The 16,439-nt window shown below is 47.5% G+C and overlaps 1 protein-coding gene across 1 annotated transcript in view; it reads right to left on the reverse strand.

Moving 5' to 3' along the window:
- ACACA (acetyl-CoA carboxylase alpha) overlaps positions 1-16,439 on the reverse strand; it is a 246,860-nt gene that overhangs the window by 98,512 nt on the left and 131,909 nt on the right. The window contains 4 exon segments of the mRNA XM_048482780.1: positions 9,757-9,867; positions 11,735-11,855; positions 13,670-13,767; positions 14,005-14,071. Coding sequence (XP_048338737.1) covers positions 9,757-9,867; positions 11,735-11,855; positions 13,670-13,767; positions 14,005-14,071 — 397 coding nt within the window.

Below are 16,439 nucleotides of genomic sequence, written 5' to 3' on the forward strand. Positions count from 1 at the left end.
CACTGTTGGGTTCTTGAACCATTCGCTCAGTTCTCCCTACAAACTTGGGCTGCTATTATTATTATTATTATTATTATTATTATTATTATTATTATTATTATTATTATTATTATTATTATTATTATTATTATTATTATTTATTCGATTTGATAAACCGCCCTACCCCCGAAGGGCTCAGGGCGGTGTACAGCAAACAACAAACATAATAAAACAAATAGAATAACCCCAGTTAAAATAAAAACCTTAAAACTATAGCAGCAGCATCCATCAATAAATAGTTAATAATTAATTTAAATAAGAGGCGTCTGGCATCACACCCCAGTGTGATGGATGAACTCCTGCCGTCTCCCTCCCCCACATAACCCAGTTTAAAGTCCTCCTTTAATTATTAATTATTTGAGGTGGCAGTTCCACAGGGAACCTCCACGTGGGCACAAAGATTTCACGGCACAAAGATTCCATCCAGAGGTCTGCAACTCGCGGCTCTCCAAATGTTCATGGACTACAATTCCCATCAGCCCCTGCCAGCAGGAGCTGATGGGATCTGTAGTCCATGAACATCTGGAGAGCCGCAGGTTGCAGACCCCTTAAGCCTCAGGAGTCGATTCTGCTTTATGCTGGTGTGAGTCTAGGACCCGGGGGCCTCGTTGCATTAACTGAGCCCTTCTCTTGCCTTGTTCCCTCCGCTGCCTTGGCTTTCGGATTTCACCATGGCACTGCCTTTGCACGTGCCCAAAACAAAGCTGGTTCTACCCAACATTTTAAACTGTTTGGATATTAGAGACTCACTGGCTCATTCCGCACACGCAGAATAATGCACTTTCCAACTGCTTTCAGTGCTCTTTGAAGCTGTGCGGAATAGCAAAATCCACTTGCAAACAGTTGTGAAAGTGGTTTGAAAACGCATTATTTTGCGTGTGCGGAAGGGGCCACTGTCTGGCAGCTAGATCATTAAAAAGTTTGCTAAAATAGTCATGCCAAATATCAGGGGTAATACAGGTAGGGGTAGGGGACTTGCGTCGGTTAAAATGATTCAGGACAGCCCAGAGTAGCTTGGAGTTGTTAGAAGTCACTGCAGAGTGGAGATGTTCCCATTGAGTGTTGACATGTTCCATATGGTTCTTCCCAATTAACTGGAGAAAGTTGTTTCTACAATTTATTAGAAGGACGAGGAGGTCATGGTCTCCTGAAGTCCTAAAGTTCCGATATAAGGAGCGGATTCGACTATTGTGCTCCATGCACTCTCTATCAAACCAAGGTGTTCTCTTTCTGGTTTTGCTGGGACTTGCAGCTAGATGAGTGAGTTACCACAGACTGCATATTCTCAGGACCAAGACTTCACCAGTTTTATGCAGCTGCCCCCATTGCTACCTGGGAGGACGGGCTCCTGAATGGAGAACACACATTCTTGCCTAGGCCTCCAAAGCATCTCAGTGCCTGCTGACACCACACACACACACACACACACACACACACAAACACACACACACACACACACACACACACACACACACACACACCACATACACAAGAAAGCACTGACAGTTGGAAGGTCAAAACAGCAGGGGTGGAGTGAGGGAGAACTGCGTCCGGGGCATGCGTGTGTCCTGCACCCCGGCCACACCGTTGTCTATCCCGTCACACCCCCGCAGGGGCGTACCCCCTTTCCCCATGGCGCTACGCCACTGCAAAACGGTGCCCTGCCCTTAGCCAAAAAGAAGGAAAAGGGAGACAGGAAAACTGCCTTTTTCTTTCGCTATTTGTTCAATAACCTCCTCTTTATTTCTTAGCAGCTAGTTTCCTTACAGACACAAATACACACAGAATATTACCCTGTTTCCCCGAATATAAGACATCCCCGGAAAATAAGAGGTAGTAGAAGTTTTGCTGAAGTGCGAAATATAAGGCATCCCCCGAAAGTAAGACGTAGCAAAGTTTTTGTTTGGAAGCGTGCCCGACAAACAGAACACAGGAAAAATAAGACATCCCCTGAAAATAAGACATAGCGCATCTTTGGGAGCAAAAATTAATATAAGACTCTGTCTTATTTTCGGGGAAACACGGTAACAGCTAGTGATAATGCACCCCTGGATTTCAGACTTCCGCAGCTCTCTCTTACACGAGCGCGCACTCACACTTTTCGGGTTTTATGCAAGGGCACCGAAGGGCAGGCTCACCTCTCCTGCCCCACGTAGGATACCTGAAGAATAATGTCGAACCTCACCGACCTCAGCCTCTTTGCAGCGTGGCAGCCTTCAGGATTAGATTGCCACCCAAAGCAAGGAAATAAATGTGAAGTTCCCCCCTCCGCCCTCTCTCCCCGCTCTCTGTCCGTAATTCAAGGGCAAACTGTTTCTCTCTTCTGCACACAAGCCGGGCTGGAGCATAAATCTCAAACAGATGCTGCCTGGGTGGTGGAGTGATTTAATAGCCTTGGCCTTTGACTCCTGCTTCCAACCCTGTTTAAAACCTAAAGTGGGATGGGTTTGGGGTTGGGGCAATTTCTTCCCCAGAGGACAATTCATTCACATACAGAATGCAAGCCTCCGAACAAGGCGCCCCCCCCCCCCGCCCGTTCTTTGCGCAAGGAAGGGCCATTTGCCAGAGAAACAGAGCCTGGAGAATTAGCAGGCACGGGCAGAGAGAAGGGATTCAAATAAACTCGATATGGATCCAGATCAGGCAATGCCCTGATCTCACCCAAGCCAGCCATAAAAAACCCCAACAACAGCAATAACAATGCAGCTGCTAAAGCAGGGCCTACCTCCAGCCCATTCATCTATCTATCCAGGCCCATTCAGCCCATTCGCCCATTCATCTATCTATCTATCTGCCCGCCCGCCCGCCTGCCCGCCCGCTTGCCTGCCTGCCCAGCCTGCCTGCCCGCCTGCCTCGCCTGCCCGCCTGCCTGCCTGCCTGCCTGCCTGCCTGCCTGCCTGCCTGCTCAAGCCTGCCATCTCTCTCTCTCTATATATAGATAGATAGATAGATAGATAGATAGATAGATAGATAGATAGATAGATAGATAGATAGATAGATAGACAGATAGACAGATAGACAGATAGATAGATAGATAGATAGATAGATAGATAGATAGATAGATAGATAGATAGATAGATAGATAGATAGACAGATGATGGATGGATGGACGGATGGATGGATGGATGGATGGATGGATGGATGGACGGATGGATGGATGGATGGATGGATGGATGGATGGATGGATGGATGGATGGATGGATGGATGGATGGATGGATGGATGGATGGATGGATGGATGGATGGATGGATGGATGGATGGATGGATGGATGGATGGATGGATGGATGGATGGATGGATGGATGGATGGAGGATGGATGGATGGATGGATGGATGGAGGGAGGGAGGGAGGGAGGGAGGGAGGGAGGGAGGGAGGGATGGATGGATGGATAGATAGATAGATAGATAGATAGATAGATAGATAGATAGATAGATAGATAGATAGATAGATAGATAGATAGATAGATAGATAGATAGATAGAGAGAGAGAGAGAGAGAGAGAGAGAGAGAGAGAGAGAGAGAGAGAGAGAAACCTTTATTAGGCATAGAATCCATATAACAGCCAACATTGTCCAAACAGGTATCCCATACATGAGAACCATCGCAGGTAATCATTTCAAAGTTTCTATAAGGAACCTAGCTACAAAAGTTAAAATCTCGGAGGCGGAATTGTTTAGTAGAAATGTAATCTTCCCCACAGCAGAGTATTCATTAAAGATTACAGGACAAAGAGCAAAGAGTCTGGTCCTAGATCCCTCGTATTTGGGGCAGTCGAGCAATATGTGTTCCATGTATTGTCGAAGGCTTTCACGGCTGGAATCACTGGGGTGCTGTGTGGTTTCTGGGCTGTATGGCCATGTTCTAGCAGCATTCTCTCCTGCATCTGTGGCTGGCATCTTCAGATCCATCTTCAGATCCTTCAGATCCTCTGAAGATGCCAGCCACAGATGCAGGCGAAACGTCAGGAGAGAATGCTGCTAGAACACGGCCATACAGCCCGGAAACCACACAGCACCCCAATATATGTTCCATGGTTTGAATCGCTGTGATACAATGAGGACATTTCCGCTCTTGCAGGTCGATTTTTCGGAACCTTTCTTGTAGCATAGAGCAAGGGAAGGAGTTACAACGAGCCCTAGTGATTCTCCATCTATGCTTGGGCTCCTGAAGTAAACTCAAATAATCTGCCATGGGATTGATTTTAAATTTGATGTTAAAAAAGAGGGGGGAGCAATTGCTTCTTGCCTTGTCCTGCAGAACTTGAAACTCTTGATCTACCGTGTTTCCCCGAAAATAAGACAGTGCCTTATATTAATTTTTGCTCCCCAAGATGCGCTACGGCTTATTTTCAGGGGATGTCTTATTTTTCTGTGTTCTGTTCGTCGGGCGTGCTTCTAATAAAAAACTTTGCTACGTCTTACTTTCGGGGGATGCCTTATATTTCACACTTCAGCAAAACCCCTACTACGTCTTGTTTTCTGGGGATGTCTTATATTCGGGGAAACAGGGTAGCAGTCGCCTTTTTAATTGAGAGAAGATTTCAGAAGCAGGCAGCATTTGCAGGAATATTAGAACCTAGGAAAAGCCCTGCTAGATGGGACCAATGGTCCACCAAGTCCAGCTTCCTGACTCACACAGTGGCAACATAGTGACGCTGGAAGGCTAACAACATGGCATAGAGGTCATGGCCTTCATAAGGACACCAGAAGAGCCCGGCTGGATCAGATCAGTGGTCTGTATAGTTCAGCATCCTGTCTCACACAGTGGCCAACGAGTTATTCTGGACAGCCAGCAACCAGGGCGCAGAGGCCACGGTCTTCCTCTGAGGTTGCCCCCTGGCGCTGGGATTCGGAGGTTTGCTGCCTCTCAATATGGGACGCAGCACAAGCCCCGTGCTCGTGCTCTTCCTGCTCCCCTCCTGTGCTCAGCTCAGTACTTCCTGTTTGGCACAGAACTCTCACATCTCTCCTGGCAACCTCATAAAAGCCTTCGGTATTTATTCATTAACTTCAGTCCTACCCTGCTGCCTTTCTCCTCAATGGGAACCCACAGCGCTTTACATCATTCCCCTCTCCTCCATTTTATCCTCACAACAACCCCTTGAGGTAGGTTAAGCCAACCCAAGGTTATTTATTCAGCTGCCACGGCAGAGTGGGCATTCGCACCTGGGTCTTCCAGATCTTGGTCGGAAACTCTAGCCCAGGGGTGGCCAACCTATGGCACTCCAGATGTTCATGGACTAGAATTCCCAATTGGCCCTGCTGGCAGGGGCTGATGGGATTTGTAGTCCATGAACATCTGGAGAGCTGCAGGTTGCAGACCCCTGGACTAGAGTAGGGGTGGCCAACCTCTGGTGCTCCAGATGTTCGTGGACTAGAATTCCCAATTGGTGTGTGCTGGCAGGGGCTGATGGGAATTGTAGTCCATGAACATCTGGAGCACCATAGGTTGGCCACCCCTACTCTAGTCCAGGGGTCTGCAACCTGCAGCTCTCCAGATGTTCATGGACTACAAATCCCATCAGCCCCTGCCAGCATAGCCAATTGGTCATGCTGGCAGGGGCTGATGGGATTTGTAGTCCATGAACATCTGGAGAGCCGCAGGTTGCAGACCCCTGCTCTAGTCACTAAACTATGCTGCATTAGCTATGAGAATCGAAGACAGAGGCCTTCAGAATGAAATGCCCCAAACAAGTTATCCACATTTCTTCTAAAAGCTAGATACACAAAAAGAGGGCGCTCAGTACAAATGACCATCCTGAAAATAAACATAATTTAAAAAAAATCCTTCTCAGTTTTTGACAATTACTCTCCATGCTGAAAACACGCCGACAAAACCAAACACCACGAGCCTGTCAGAACCACGTCAGGACTTGACAAGATAACCAGCAAGAGCACTCCAGCTTTTAACAAACAACAAAAATATTGTTTCCACCCAGAGGAATTTGCAACAGGGCTTTGGAAGATGACCTTAAAAGACAAGTGGTCCAAAACGCAGCTGCCAGACTCCCAGGGCTGGAGTGAGAGGGAACTGCGCTCGGGGCACACACGTGGCCCCTGCCACGCCCCGTAATGCCACACCCTTGCCCCAGCGTGCACCCAAGGCGTCGTGCACCCTCCCTTCCCCTTGGTGCTACGCCACTGCAGACTCCTCACTGGAGCATCGGCGAGACAACATACGTGCTCTGACAGCTGCAGGGGTTACCAGTGGAATACTGAATCAGTTCACGGGTTTGGTTACAACACAGATGTCAAACTGACGGCCCTCCAGATGTCATGGACTACAATTCCCATCATCCCCTGGCAGGGGATGCCGGCAGGGGATGATGGGAACTGTTGTCCATAACATCTGGAGGGCCGCGAGTTTGACACCTATGGGTTACAACCCCTCGAGGCCCTGAGCGGTCCGGGCCCTTCATATCTGTGGAACCGCCTTGCTCCATACTGCCCCCAGAGGACACTCAGATCCTCCAATAAAAATCTGCTGGGGATCCCTGGCCCCAGGGACGTGGGTTTGGCCCCAACCAGAGTCAGGACTTTTCCTGCCCTGGCTCCAGCCTGGTGGAACTCTCTCTCAGCTCCATGGGACCTTAAATAGTTCTGCAGGGCCTGTCAGATGGTGATGTTCCACCAGGTCTTTGGTCGATGCCATCCATACCTCCCATGTTTATTCCATCTGATTTCCTTATCGGCCCCCCTAAACTACATTAAATTAAATTAACATCGCCATCTACAGCAGTGGCGTAGGAGGTTAAGAGCTCATGTACCTAATCTGGAGGAACCGGGTTTGATTCCCCGCTCTGCCGCCTGAGCTGTGGAGGCTTATCTGGGGAATTCAGATTACCTGCGCACTCCCACACACGCCAGCTGGGTGACCTTGGGCTAGTCACAGCTTCTCGGAGCTCTCTCAGCCCCACCCACCTCACAGGGTGTTTGTTGTGAGGGGTGAAGGGCAAGGAGATTGTCAGCCCCTTTGAGTCTCCTGCAGGAGAGAAAGGGGGGATATAAATCCAAACTCTTCTTCTTCTTCTTCTGCTTCTACCTATGGCTGCTCTGTGTGCTCCCTGCAAACTCTGCCCATGCTCAGGCAGGATTGGTAATAGGGCTGTGCGTCAAAGCTGAGCTAGGATTGGTTTTGTATGCGTTAAGCTAGACTGCCATCTTGGGGTTTTAAATATAACTGTCTTGGGGTTGCATTTTAACTGGACTGTTTTAAGTGCGTTTGTACGCTGCCCTGAGTCCAGTCCCGACCAGGGAGAGCAAAATATAAATATACGCAAATAAAATTTAAAATTTAAAAGGAAAAGGTGCTCCTCCAGAAATAGTAATGCACCTGAGGCTAATTCAACTGCCTTTTTTAACAGCCAATTTGTTTATTTGGCACGTCTATGTAATGCTCTCTGATGCATATTCTATGCTCTTCCATGCATATTCAATGCACCTTACAACTATTAATAAGGATCAAGATTAAAAAAGAACACACAGTGCAGAATACAGAATACCTTTTGGGGGGGACAGGGGGGGGGAGCTGAACAAATCACAGCAATCCTGCAAGGTAGGCTGGGCCAAGATCACCCATCTGGTTTCCTTGGAAGACAGGGGATTTGAATCTGTGTCCCTAGATCTTAGTTTGAACCTTAAGCCCAGGGGTGGACAACCTATGGCCATGGAGGATTTGGGCGTCTTAGTTGATAGTTCCATGGGAATGTCAACTCAATTCACGGCAGCTTTGAAAAAGGCAAACTCTATCCTGGGGATAATTAGGAAAGGAGTTGATAATAAAACTGCAAGGATTGTCATGCCCTTATATAAAGCAGTGGTGCGACCGCACTTGGAGTACTGTGTTCAGTTCTGGTCGCCACCTCTCAAAAAGGATATTGAAGAGAAAGAAAAAGTGCAGAGAAGGGCAACGAGGACGATTGAGGGACTGAAGCACCTTCCCTATGAGGAGAGGCTGCAGCGTTTGGGACTCTTCAGTTTGGAGAGGAGACGGCTGAGGGGGGATACGATTGAAGTCTATAAAATTATGCATGGGATCGAAAATGTCGACAGAGAGAAATTTTTCTCTCTTTCTCACAATGCTAGAGCCAGGGGGCATCCATTGAAAATGCTGGGGGGAAGAATTAGGACTAATAAAAGGAAACACTTCTTCAAGCAACGTGTGATTGGTGTTTGGAATATGCTGCCACAGGAGGTGGTGATGGCCACTCACCTGGATAGCTTTAAAAAGGGCTTGGACAGATTTATGGAGGAGAAGTCGATCAATGGCTACCAATCTTGATCCTCCTTGATCTCAGATTGCAAATGCCTTAGCAGACCAGGTGCTCAGGAGCAGCAGCCGCAGAAGGCCATTGCTTTCACCTCCTGCACGTGAGCTCCCAAAGGCACCTGGTGGGCCGCTGCGAGTAGCAGAGTGCTGGACTAGATGGACTCTGGTCTGATCCAGCAGGCTAGTTCTTATGTTCTTATGCTGGCAGGGGCTGATGGGAATTGTAGTCCACAAACATCTAGAGCACCTTAGGTTGGCCACCCCTACTCTAGCCACTACACTACATGGGACTGACATATAGACGTGTTTGGTAGTTAAAATCATCACTGAACGTTCACTCTCAGGTTCCTCCCAGCTGGGTCACTACCAGGGGACTGAATGAAGGCGCCATCTTTGTGGAACTCCTTTTCCCATTGGACAGGTGTTCAGGTGAAAATAGGTATGATTTAGCCAGACATTCGACATAATTTAGTTGCGAATCCACTGTTAAAATTCAGTCTGCTGATGGAGTCACTTATTTAAAAGATTTATAACCTGCTGGGTTACAAGGGATTTATCATGATTCCGTTTCGTATTAATTTCTTGCTTTTTTAAAAAAGCCGTCCTCACACACGTCACCACTTGTTAGGTAGGGTAGAAATACTTTTAATAAATAAATACTTTAGCAATTAAAAATAAAATAGCTGGAATAAACAAATCAACATTAAATAAGATGTGTAAAATCTTATTATTATTAAAATCACCTTTAAAAAACTCAACATCTGATGGAATAAAAACAACAACAAAGTCCAGGAATGCTCAAAGTCCAGGAATGCTCATTTAAATAGCTGTATTATGCAGTTCTCACAAGGAAAATAAAAAGAGGGCACTTTGCCATGTAATTACAGCCCTACAGTATTATCCCTGGGCAGTCTTAGGTTGTCTAAATTGTTTTTATATTTTGTAATCCATCCGGAGTCACAATGAGAAAGGCAATATATACAGGAAACCACAAAAGCCAACAAACTAAATAAACTTCCTCTGCCAGTAGGTTATTTACGGCCAATACGAAAAAGGCCCAACTGCTACCCACCCCGACCTTCCATCTAAACGCAAAGTGATTCCAGACAGATACTTCCACTAAATCTGAACCAGAGGGGTTCTCCGTGTCAGCTGGGATTTCTGAACCTCATCCTTCAAGAAATGTGACAATCCAAATGCTTTTTTTTCAACACAGGGAAGGCAATTATGACAACACCCGGCGACCTAATTAATGTCTCTACCTCCAGTGACCCGTATTTTTGCGGGTCACCCTTCACCAACTAAGTTGGGCAAGGCTTGGAATCGCAAAGCGTTGCGTCCACCAGCCCAGTTCAATTTGGCCACTCAGACCAAAAAACTAGGCCAACTTCTGCCAATAAGCACTGAAAGGAAAAAAAACAGATTCAAAAACATAGGAGGGTGAACTGACTTTGTTGAGGGCTCCGGCTCCGGTCAAGATGATATGTGAATTTTCCACTTGGATTGTCCTCTGTCCCAGCCGCACAAGGTACGCCCCGATACCAATCGCCCGACACGTCACCTGAAAGAAAAAAAAATGGCGTCCATTTCATTCCAACAGCGCCCTATTTTGGCAGGAGCTGAGAGGACTGAGACAGGGTTCTAGGGTTCAGGTGAAGATCAAAGTATAACCGACAGGAGGATGCCTCCCGGTTACATCTCTGCAATATGTATTGACCTGATCTCGCTTCTAAGCAGTTTTTTCATTTGGGGCGTTGTGGGTGTCAGAATCCCAAAAACACACGCAAACTCTTGTTGAAGAACAGTAGTTTTTAACGGTGTTGGATCTTCCCTGGTCAAAGCCAGTACTGAGAATTGCCCGCGCAAAACCCAATAGTTAAAACAACTTGCACCTCCCAGCCTGGGAAAGCGCACCTAAAAGTTACCATAAGAACGATAACAATAGGTGGTCAGGCAGTGACCTTGGGCACCACCTGGTACTGCATAACATCCTACAGAAACAGTGGAAAGACAGTTAGAAACGCATTTAACCCATTCCTCCACCCCCCTGTGCATTTAGGAAGCAGCAAAAGCAAAACCCATAATAACAGGCCTCCTGACAGTGTGGTTTCCGAGCTGTCTGGCTGTGTTCTAGTAGCATTTTCTCCTGACGTTTTGCCTGCATCCGTGGCTGGCATCTTCAGAGGGTCTTCTTCTGAAGATGCCAGTCACAGATGCAGCCAAAAAAGTCAGGAGAAAATGCTACTAGATAGGGCCATACAGCCCGGAAACCACACAACGCCTTCGACAATACCATTTTTCATTTTATTAAGCTGGGAACAGTGCACAGCGTATGTGAGTGGTTCATTCGGTTACTTCTAAATTCAGACAACTCAACAGAGTTGTTCCTCCTCAAAGGAAGCCTCCTGCCTGCATTTCTGTATGACTCGCTGCTCTGACCAAATGTCCGTGAGGTTGAACAGCTGGACAGCATCTCAGCATTGGATGTGACTGGACAATACAATACAATACAACAACCTTGATTAGGCATATTAAAATAGGCTCCAGAGCATTACAGACATTTCTGAAGTACAAATCAAAAGTACGTTCAAAACACAGACAGATAAACTGTATCTAGCATTGGACGTTACTTAGAAAATTCTGTCACTTGTAAAAGAAATTTTGCTACTTTTTCCAAGAGCACGGCCTCTGTGTTATTTAGCAAAAGCTCCACAACAGAGTTGTCAGAGTCTCTTTCAGATTTGTCTGAGACCCGCCCAGGAGAGAAATTCCGAATACCCACATATCTCGGACAGTCAAGTATAATGTGAGCAAGAGTCTCCACTTGGTTTTTACAGTGTGGACAGACCCGATCCTGGAGAGGGATAGATAGGTAGCAACCCTTTGTAATGGCCGATGGAAAAGTATTGCATCTGGCCCTTGTAATGATCCATCTCTGTTGGGGTTCAGTTAATAGTTCAAGATATTTGGCTATGTGCCCCTGTTCTGGTACTATTCTGACAGAAAGGGGTGAGCATGATTTATTTGCTGTTCTAGAAGTCTGCTTTTTAAGGTTTGCAGAATCTCTCTGGGTGACAGCATACAGAGATCTTCAAGTATTAAACCTAGAGTGTAGATTTTTGATTTAAGAAGTTGATACCATTCGGAGGCAAATAGGTCTGGGCGCACAATATATGTTAAACTGAGCTCATCAGAGTTAAGACATAGTATTTGATCCAATACTTGAATGGACCACAAGTATTTGATCCAATACTTGAATGGACCACAATTCCCATCAGACCCTGCCACCATGACCAATTGGCCATGCTGGCAGGGGCTGATGGGAATTGTAGTCCATGAACATCTAGAGAGCCGCAGGTTGCAGACCCCTGGCATAGACAGAAGCCAGTGGCCTGACCCAAAGTGACATGGTCAAAAACATAGATTACCAGATTGATAGTGATAATTTCTTCATATGCTAGCGACGATTCTCCTGCAATCATGCCAGATCCCCGCAGGTTCTCGGTTCCGAGGCCTTCTTCCTTCCCGATAATATCTGTAATTTTGTATCTGAGAAAAAGAGGGGACATGAGTTTCCAGCTCTTCCTCGGGGAAAGCGCATGCTGCAGAGCTAGGACGTTGGCTACGGCAGGCAAAGCGTTGACATAACTTCGTATTGCAATGCGATCCAACGGTCACAAGCCGTTCTCAAGAGGGCTGTGAGTGGCAGACAAGTGAGTGGATTCTGACTGGGAGAGAGTCATTTTCGGTTCTGGAGCACATGAGCAGGCACACACAAAGACACTCAGTGGTGCTCCCATCTCCAGACAAGTAGCTGCCAGGGGGCGGGGCGGGTGTCTTGCCCCGGGCACGCGCCGGTGTGGGGACGTGGCGGGGGAGTGCATGGCAGGGACACATGGCACGCATGTGCCCTGGGTGCAGTTCCCCCTTGCTGCAACTCTGCCCATCTCTGTTGCGGGCATGTGAGCAGAGCCACCCCTTATTGTGGCCAGTCTTGGGTTCTCAGCAGAGTTTATGTTCCCAGTCTATTTTCCAGGCTAAATCTACCCACGAATGACATTTTTATCCCTGCTATGATCTCAGGTTCTGTAACTACCACCCTGTCAATTAGGTAAGGCTGAGAAACAGACTACTGGCATACACGAGCTTTCACAGAACCAAAAAAGGGGGATACAAGCAAACATATACAATGTGCCCCAAAAGGTTGAGGAACAGATTATACCATCTGGCTATTGTGGGTTTTCCAGGCTGTGGTCTGGTAGTTTTTGCTTTGTCTTTGCTAAGGAGATGGGGGCTACCCTTTTGAGGGTCCATAACTTTGGACTCCCTGAACCAAACTGCACCAAACTTGGGGGGTTCCATCAGGACAGTTTCCAGATGATACCCTGAAATTTTGGTGCCGATACATCCAAAAATGCACCCCCTGCAGGAACATCCCTGACATTTGCCCAAGAATCTTTGTTCTGCATTGAGTTTTCTGTATTGCTGTCAATGGGGGTTGCAGGCTGGGGGGACACATTTCTGAAGGCACAGTCTCAAAACTTTCAGGATCTCATCAGGAGACCTCCCTGATGATACCCCCCCAGGTTTGGTGCAGTTTGGTTCAGGGGGGCCAAAGTTGTGGACCCTCAAAACCGTAGCCCCCATCTCCTATTAGCTCCCATTGGAAACAATGGGGGATGGGGCACCCCTTTTGGGAGTCCATAACTTTGGACTCCTTGAACCAAACCTCACCAAACTTGGGGGGTAGCATAAGGACAGTCCCCTGATGATACACTGAAATTTTGGTGCTGATATGTCTATAACTGCAACCCCTACAGGCACCAATGTCCTGGTGCAAAAAAAAAATTTGGTCGTGGTGGGGTGGCCGCCCATTGGGTGGGGGGGGGGGCATCCAACTCAGGTTTTGCCCAGGGCTTTTGCCTCGTTATGCCCCTGGCCCCTGTGGTCTTTTCCAACTCTATGATTGTATGATTCAGTTGTAGTTATATCTAGAACCCACTAATGGTGTGTTTTGGGCAGTTCAAGGTATCTGTAAAACTGTACTCCAACACCACATTTCAAATTAATCATCTTCTTGCTCAACCTCTGTGTCTTCATTGCAACAGCAGAAATGATTGCTACCTATTTATTAGCGGTGCTTATATGCATCCTTTCTTGTGACTCAAAAGTCTAGCAGGGGGGCTAAGGAGGTCTCCTCTCCTGGCTTGGACCATACCTAGCCTTGCTTAGCTGCAGCACATCGGCTGTATCGTGAAGCCTCCAGCCACACTTGGGAAATCTATTCGCCATGTGTTATTTGGGGCAAGGTTAAATTAGCCTAACCACTAGCAGAACATCTGGAAGAGTTTCGCCAAACTTACCTGGATTCTCCTTCATCTTCCACGTGCTCACAGTGTACTGAGTTCAAGGCACTGACTTTCTTATAATCCTGAGGAGTCAGGTACAAATACTTGAACCCCTGAGAGAGACAACGAGATAAAAAGTTAACCTCTGGAATAAGGATGATCAGAAGAAAATGAGCACTACATAGAATACTCACAGCACTGGAGGAAGAATGCAAACACTTTACATTTCCATCTCCACTATGGGGATCAAATAATCCACACAACGGGGCGATCTGAGACTAGGTTAAATGTTTGGGCAAACCCTAGGGCCGTGGTACCCAAAAGCATATGACGCCTACAGGTGCGCTTACTGACACCCAACGCATCTCTTCTCCAGAGCAAATATGATTCCTCCACCTCACTGGAAGGGGAGATGCTCTGAAAAACCCCAAGAGAGGTCACTTTGGGGTCTACGGGGAGTGACTGTTTGGAAACAGCAGCCTCTTCATAGGAGGACAACTGGCTCAAGATCTTCAAACATTTTCTGATTGTCCCGCAATCCCAGCGCAGCTATTTTGTGGCATTTCCTTATACCCCTCCCCCTGTCTCCATGGCACCCCCCATGCCCCCCACTTACCTTAGTTCTTCTCTCCTGCCTCTTAGTTCCTCTCTCTTCCCCCTTGGTTTCTCTCTCCTGCAGCATGGTGGGAACTACACTTCCCAGGAGACCTTGCTCCTGGGAAGTGTAGTTCCCACCAGGTTGCAGGATAGAGGAACTAAGGGGCAGGAGAGAGGAACTAAGGTAAGTGGGGGGCACAGGGTCGGGGCCAGGGGCCATGTTGCCCCCCTACACCTCTGGCCACATGATACAATAGTCCGCATGCCAGAAGGCCCAAATTCACATCTCCAGAACAAAATCTCAAGTAACAGAGACTCTCTTTCTGAGGACGTGTGGAGCCATTGCCAGTTACAGTGAACCACACAGAGCTGGAGGGAGTAATGGCTAAATACAGCCATTGGAGCAGAGGTGGGATCCAGCAGGTTCTCCCCAGTTCCCGAGAGCGGGTTACTAATTATTTGTGTGTGCCGAGAGGGGGTTACTAATTGGGTCTGCTTTTCCGTTAGAAATTCCAAGCTTTAGCTAGAGCCGGGGCAAGGACCATGGACAGGGCCCAATCTCGTGGGAAGGGATAAGAGGGGTAAAAGGCTGGATGGCCGAGGAGGATGGACCCAGTTAGCTTTTGCGTAGCACTGGGCTAGTCAGCAACTGGGGAGGTCCCCTCTGGAGGTCAGAGGCAGCTGAGCTTTGTCTGAGGTTAGAGGACGGGTACTTCAGCACCCTGCAAGGGCTGTGCTTGGATACCAAGCCCGAGGGTGTATATATTAAAAAACCTTATTAGATGGCAGGAAAAGAGACCCTGTGTAGAAAAGAATCATGCTGGATCAGGTCAAAGATCCTTTGAGTTCACCATTGTGTGTCCAATAAGATCTAGATAGATACATCTGGATATACCTGGGAGGTCTTGTGAGGAACTGGACATCTGTATTTTCCCCAGTCTGGCTTTTACTTGGCTGGTTCTGGCTCCTTTCTCCCTTCCCATGTGTCGCTTACCCTACCTTTGTTGGCTTCCTTCCCCCCCATCCTGAGCTTTAAGCCTTCCTCTGTCCTACAGACTCCAGCTTTTCTCCTGATATCCTTCTGATGCTAACCACCTCTGTCAGCATCCCCTTGTTCCTCTTTCCAAACGTTTTCATGCGCCCAAACTCCAGACTTATGCAAAGGCAGGCAATGCAAACCACTCTTGTTGAAAATCCTACGGATCGCCGAAGTTGGCAGACTTGATCGCTTTCTACCACCTCCAAAAAAAGTATTCATAGCTAAACTTATTCCAGGTGCTCCAAAGGCCTCCCAAAGGGGGATCACTGCACAGAGGATTATCGGCTGCCCTCTCCTCCTTGGAAGAACTCTATAGTCTCAAGCCTAAAGAAAGCCCAAAATATTCTGAGAGACCCGTCTCAACCAGCACACTCTTTTTGAACTGCTACCATCCCGCAGACGATACAGGTCTATAAAAAATCCAGGACAAAGAGGCTTAGAGACAGCTTCTACTCTAGAGCTGTGGCTATGCTGAACTCCGGACTTCGTGTTGATGCGGGTTTGGGGCTGTGTAGGGATGGTGGAGGAAGGAAAGTGAGATGGGGTATGAGTCTAAAATTGTGTGCATCGAGGAATGCTGCTGTAAATTTCATTGTATGCACAATTTATTTTTTATTTATTTATACTTTGTTTAGATCACTTCCCATCTCCTCGAAGGCTCTGGGCGTACAGCAGATAATAAATACAATTTTAAAACATCATAAATAGGCTAAAACTTATAAAAGCAGCTTAAAACTAGCTAAACATTACATTTAAACGAAAAATAAATATAGGCATATGCGTAGGTGGCTCGCCTAATATTAAATTCTTCCACCCCAGGAGAACGGTAGGTCTAGATAGATGTTATAGGCCCAGATGGGGCCAGCTGGAAGGCCAGCAAAAGGGCCAGCGGAAGGAGGCTAGCCGGAAGGGAGTACCACCAGCTGCTGACTCTCCAAAGGCCCGCTGAACAGCTCCGCCTTGCAGGCCTCCATGAACTCACCAAGGTCCCGCGAGGGCCCTAACAGCTGGTGGGAGAGCGTTTCCATTCAGGCCGGGCCAGGGCTGTAAAGGCCTGCCCGCGGTGCAGGCTTTTCAGCCGCATCATCAAGGCCGGGACCAGTAGATTGGCCTCTACCGTAACGAAGAGGCCGTGGTGGGAACATATGG

This window comes from Sphaerodactylus townsendi, unplaced genomic scaffold, assembly GCF_021028975.2.
Source record: "Sphaerodactylus townsendi isolate TG3544 unplaced genomic scaffold, MPM_Stown_v2.3 scaffold_22, whole genome shotgun sequence".
Taxonomy (NCBI): domain Eukaryota; kingdom Metazoa; phylum Chordata; class Lepidosauria; order Squamata; family Sphaerodactylidae; genus Sphaerodactylus; species Sphaerodactylus townsendi.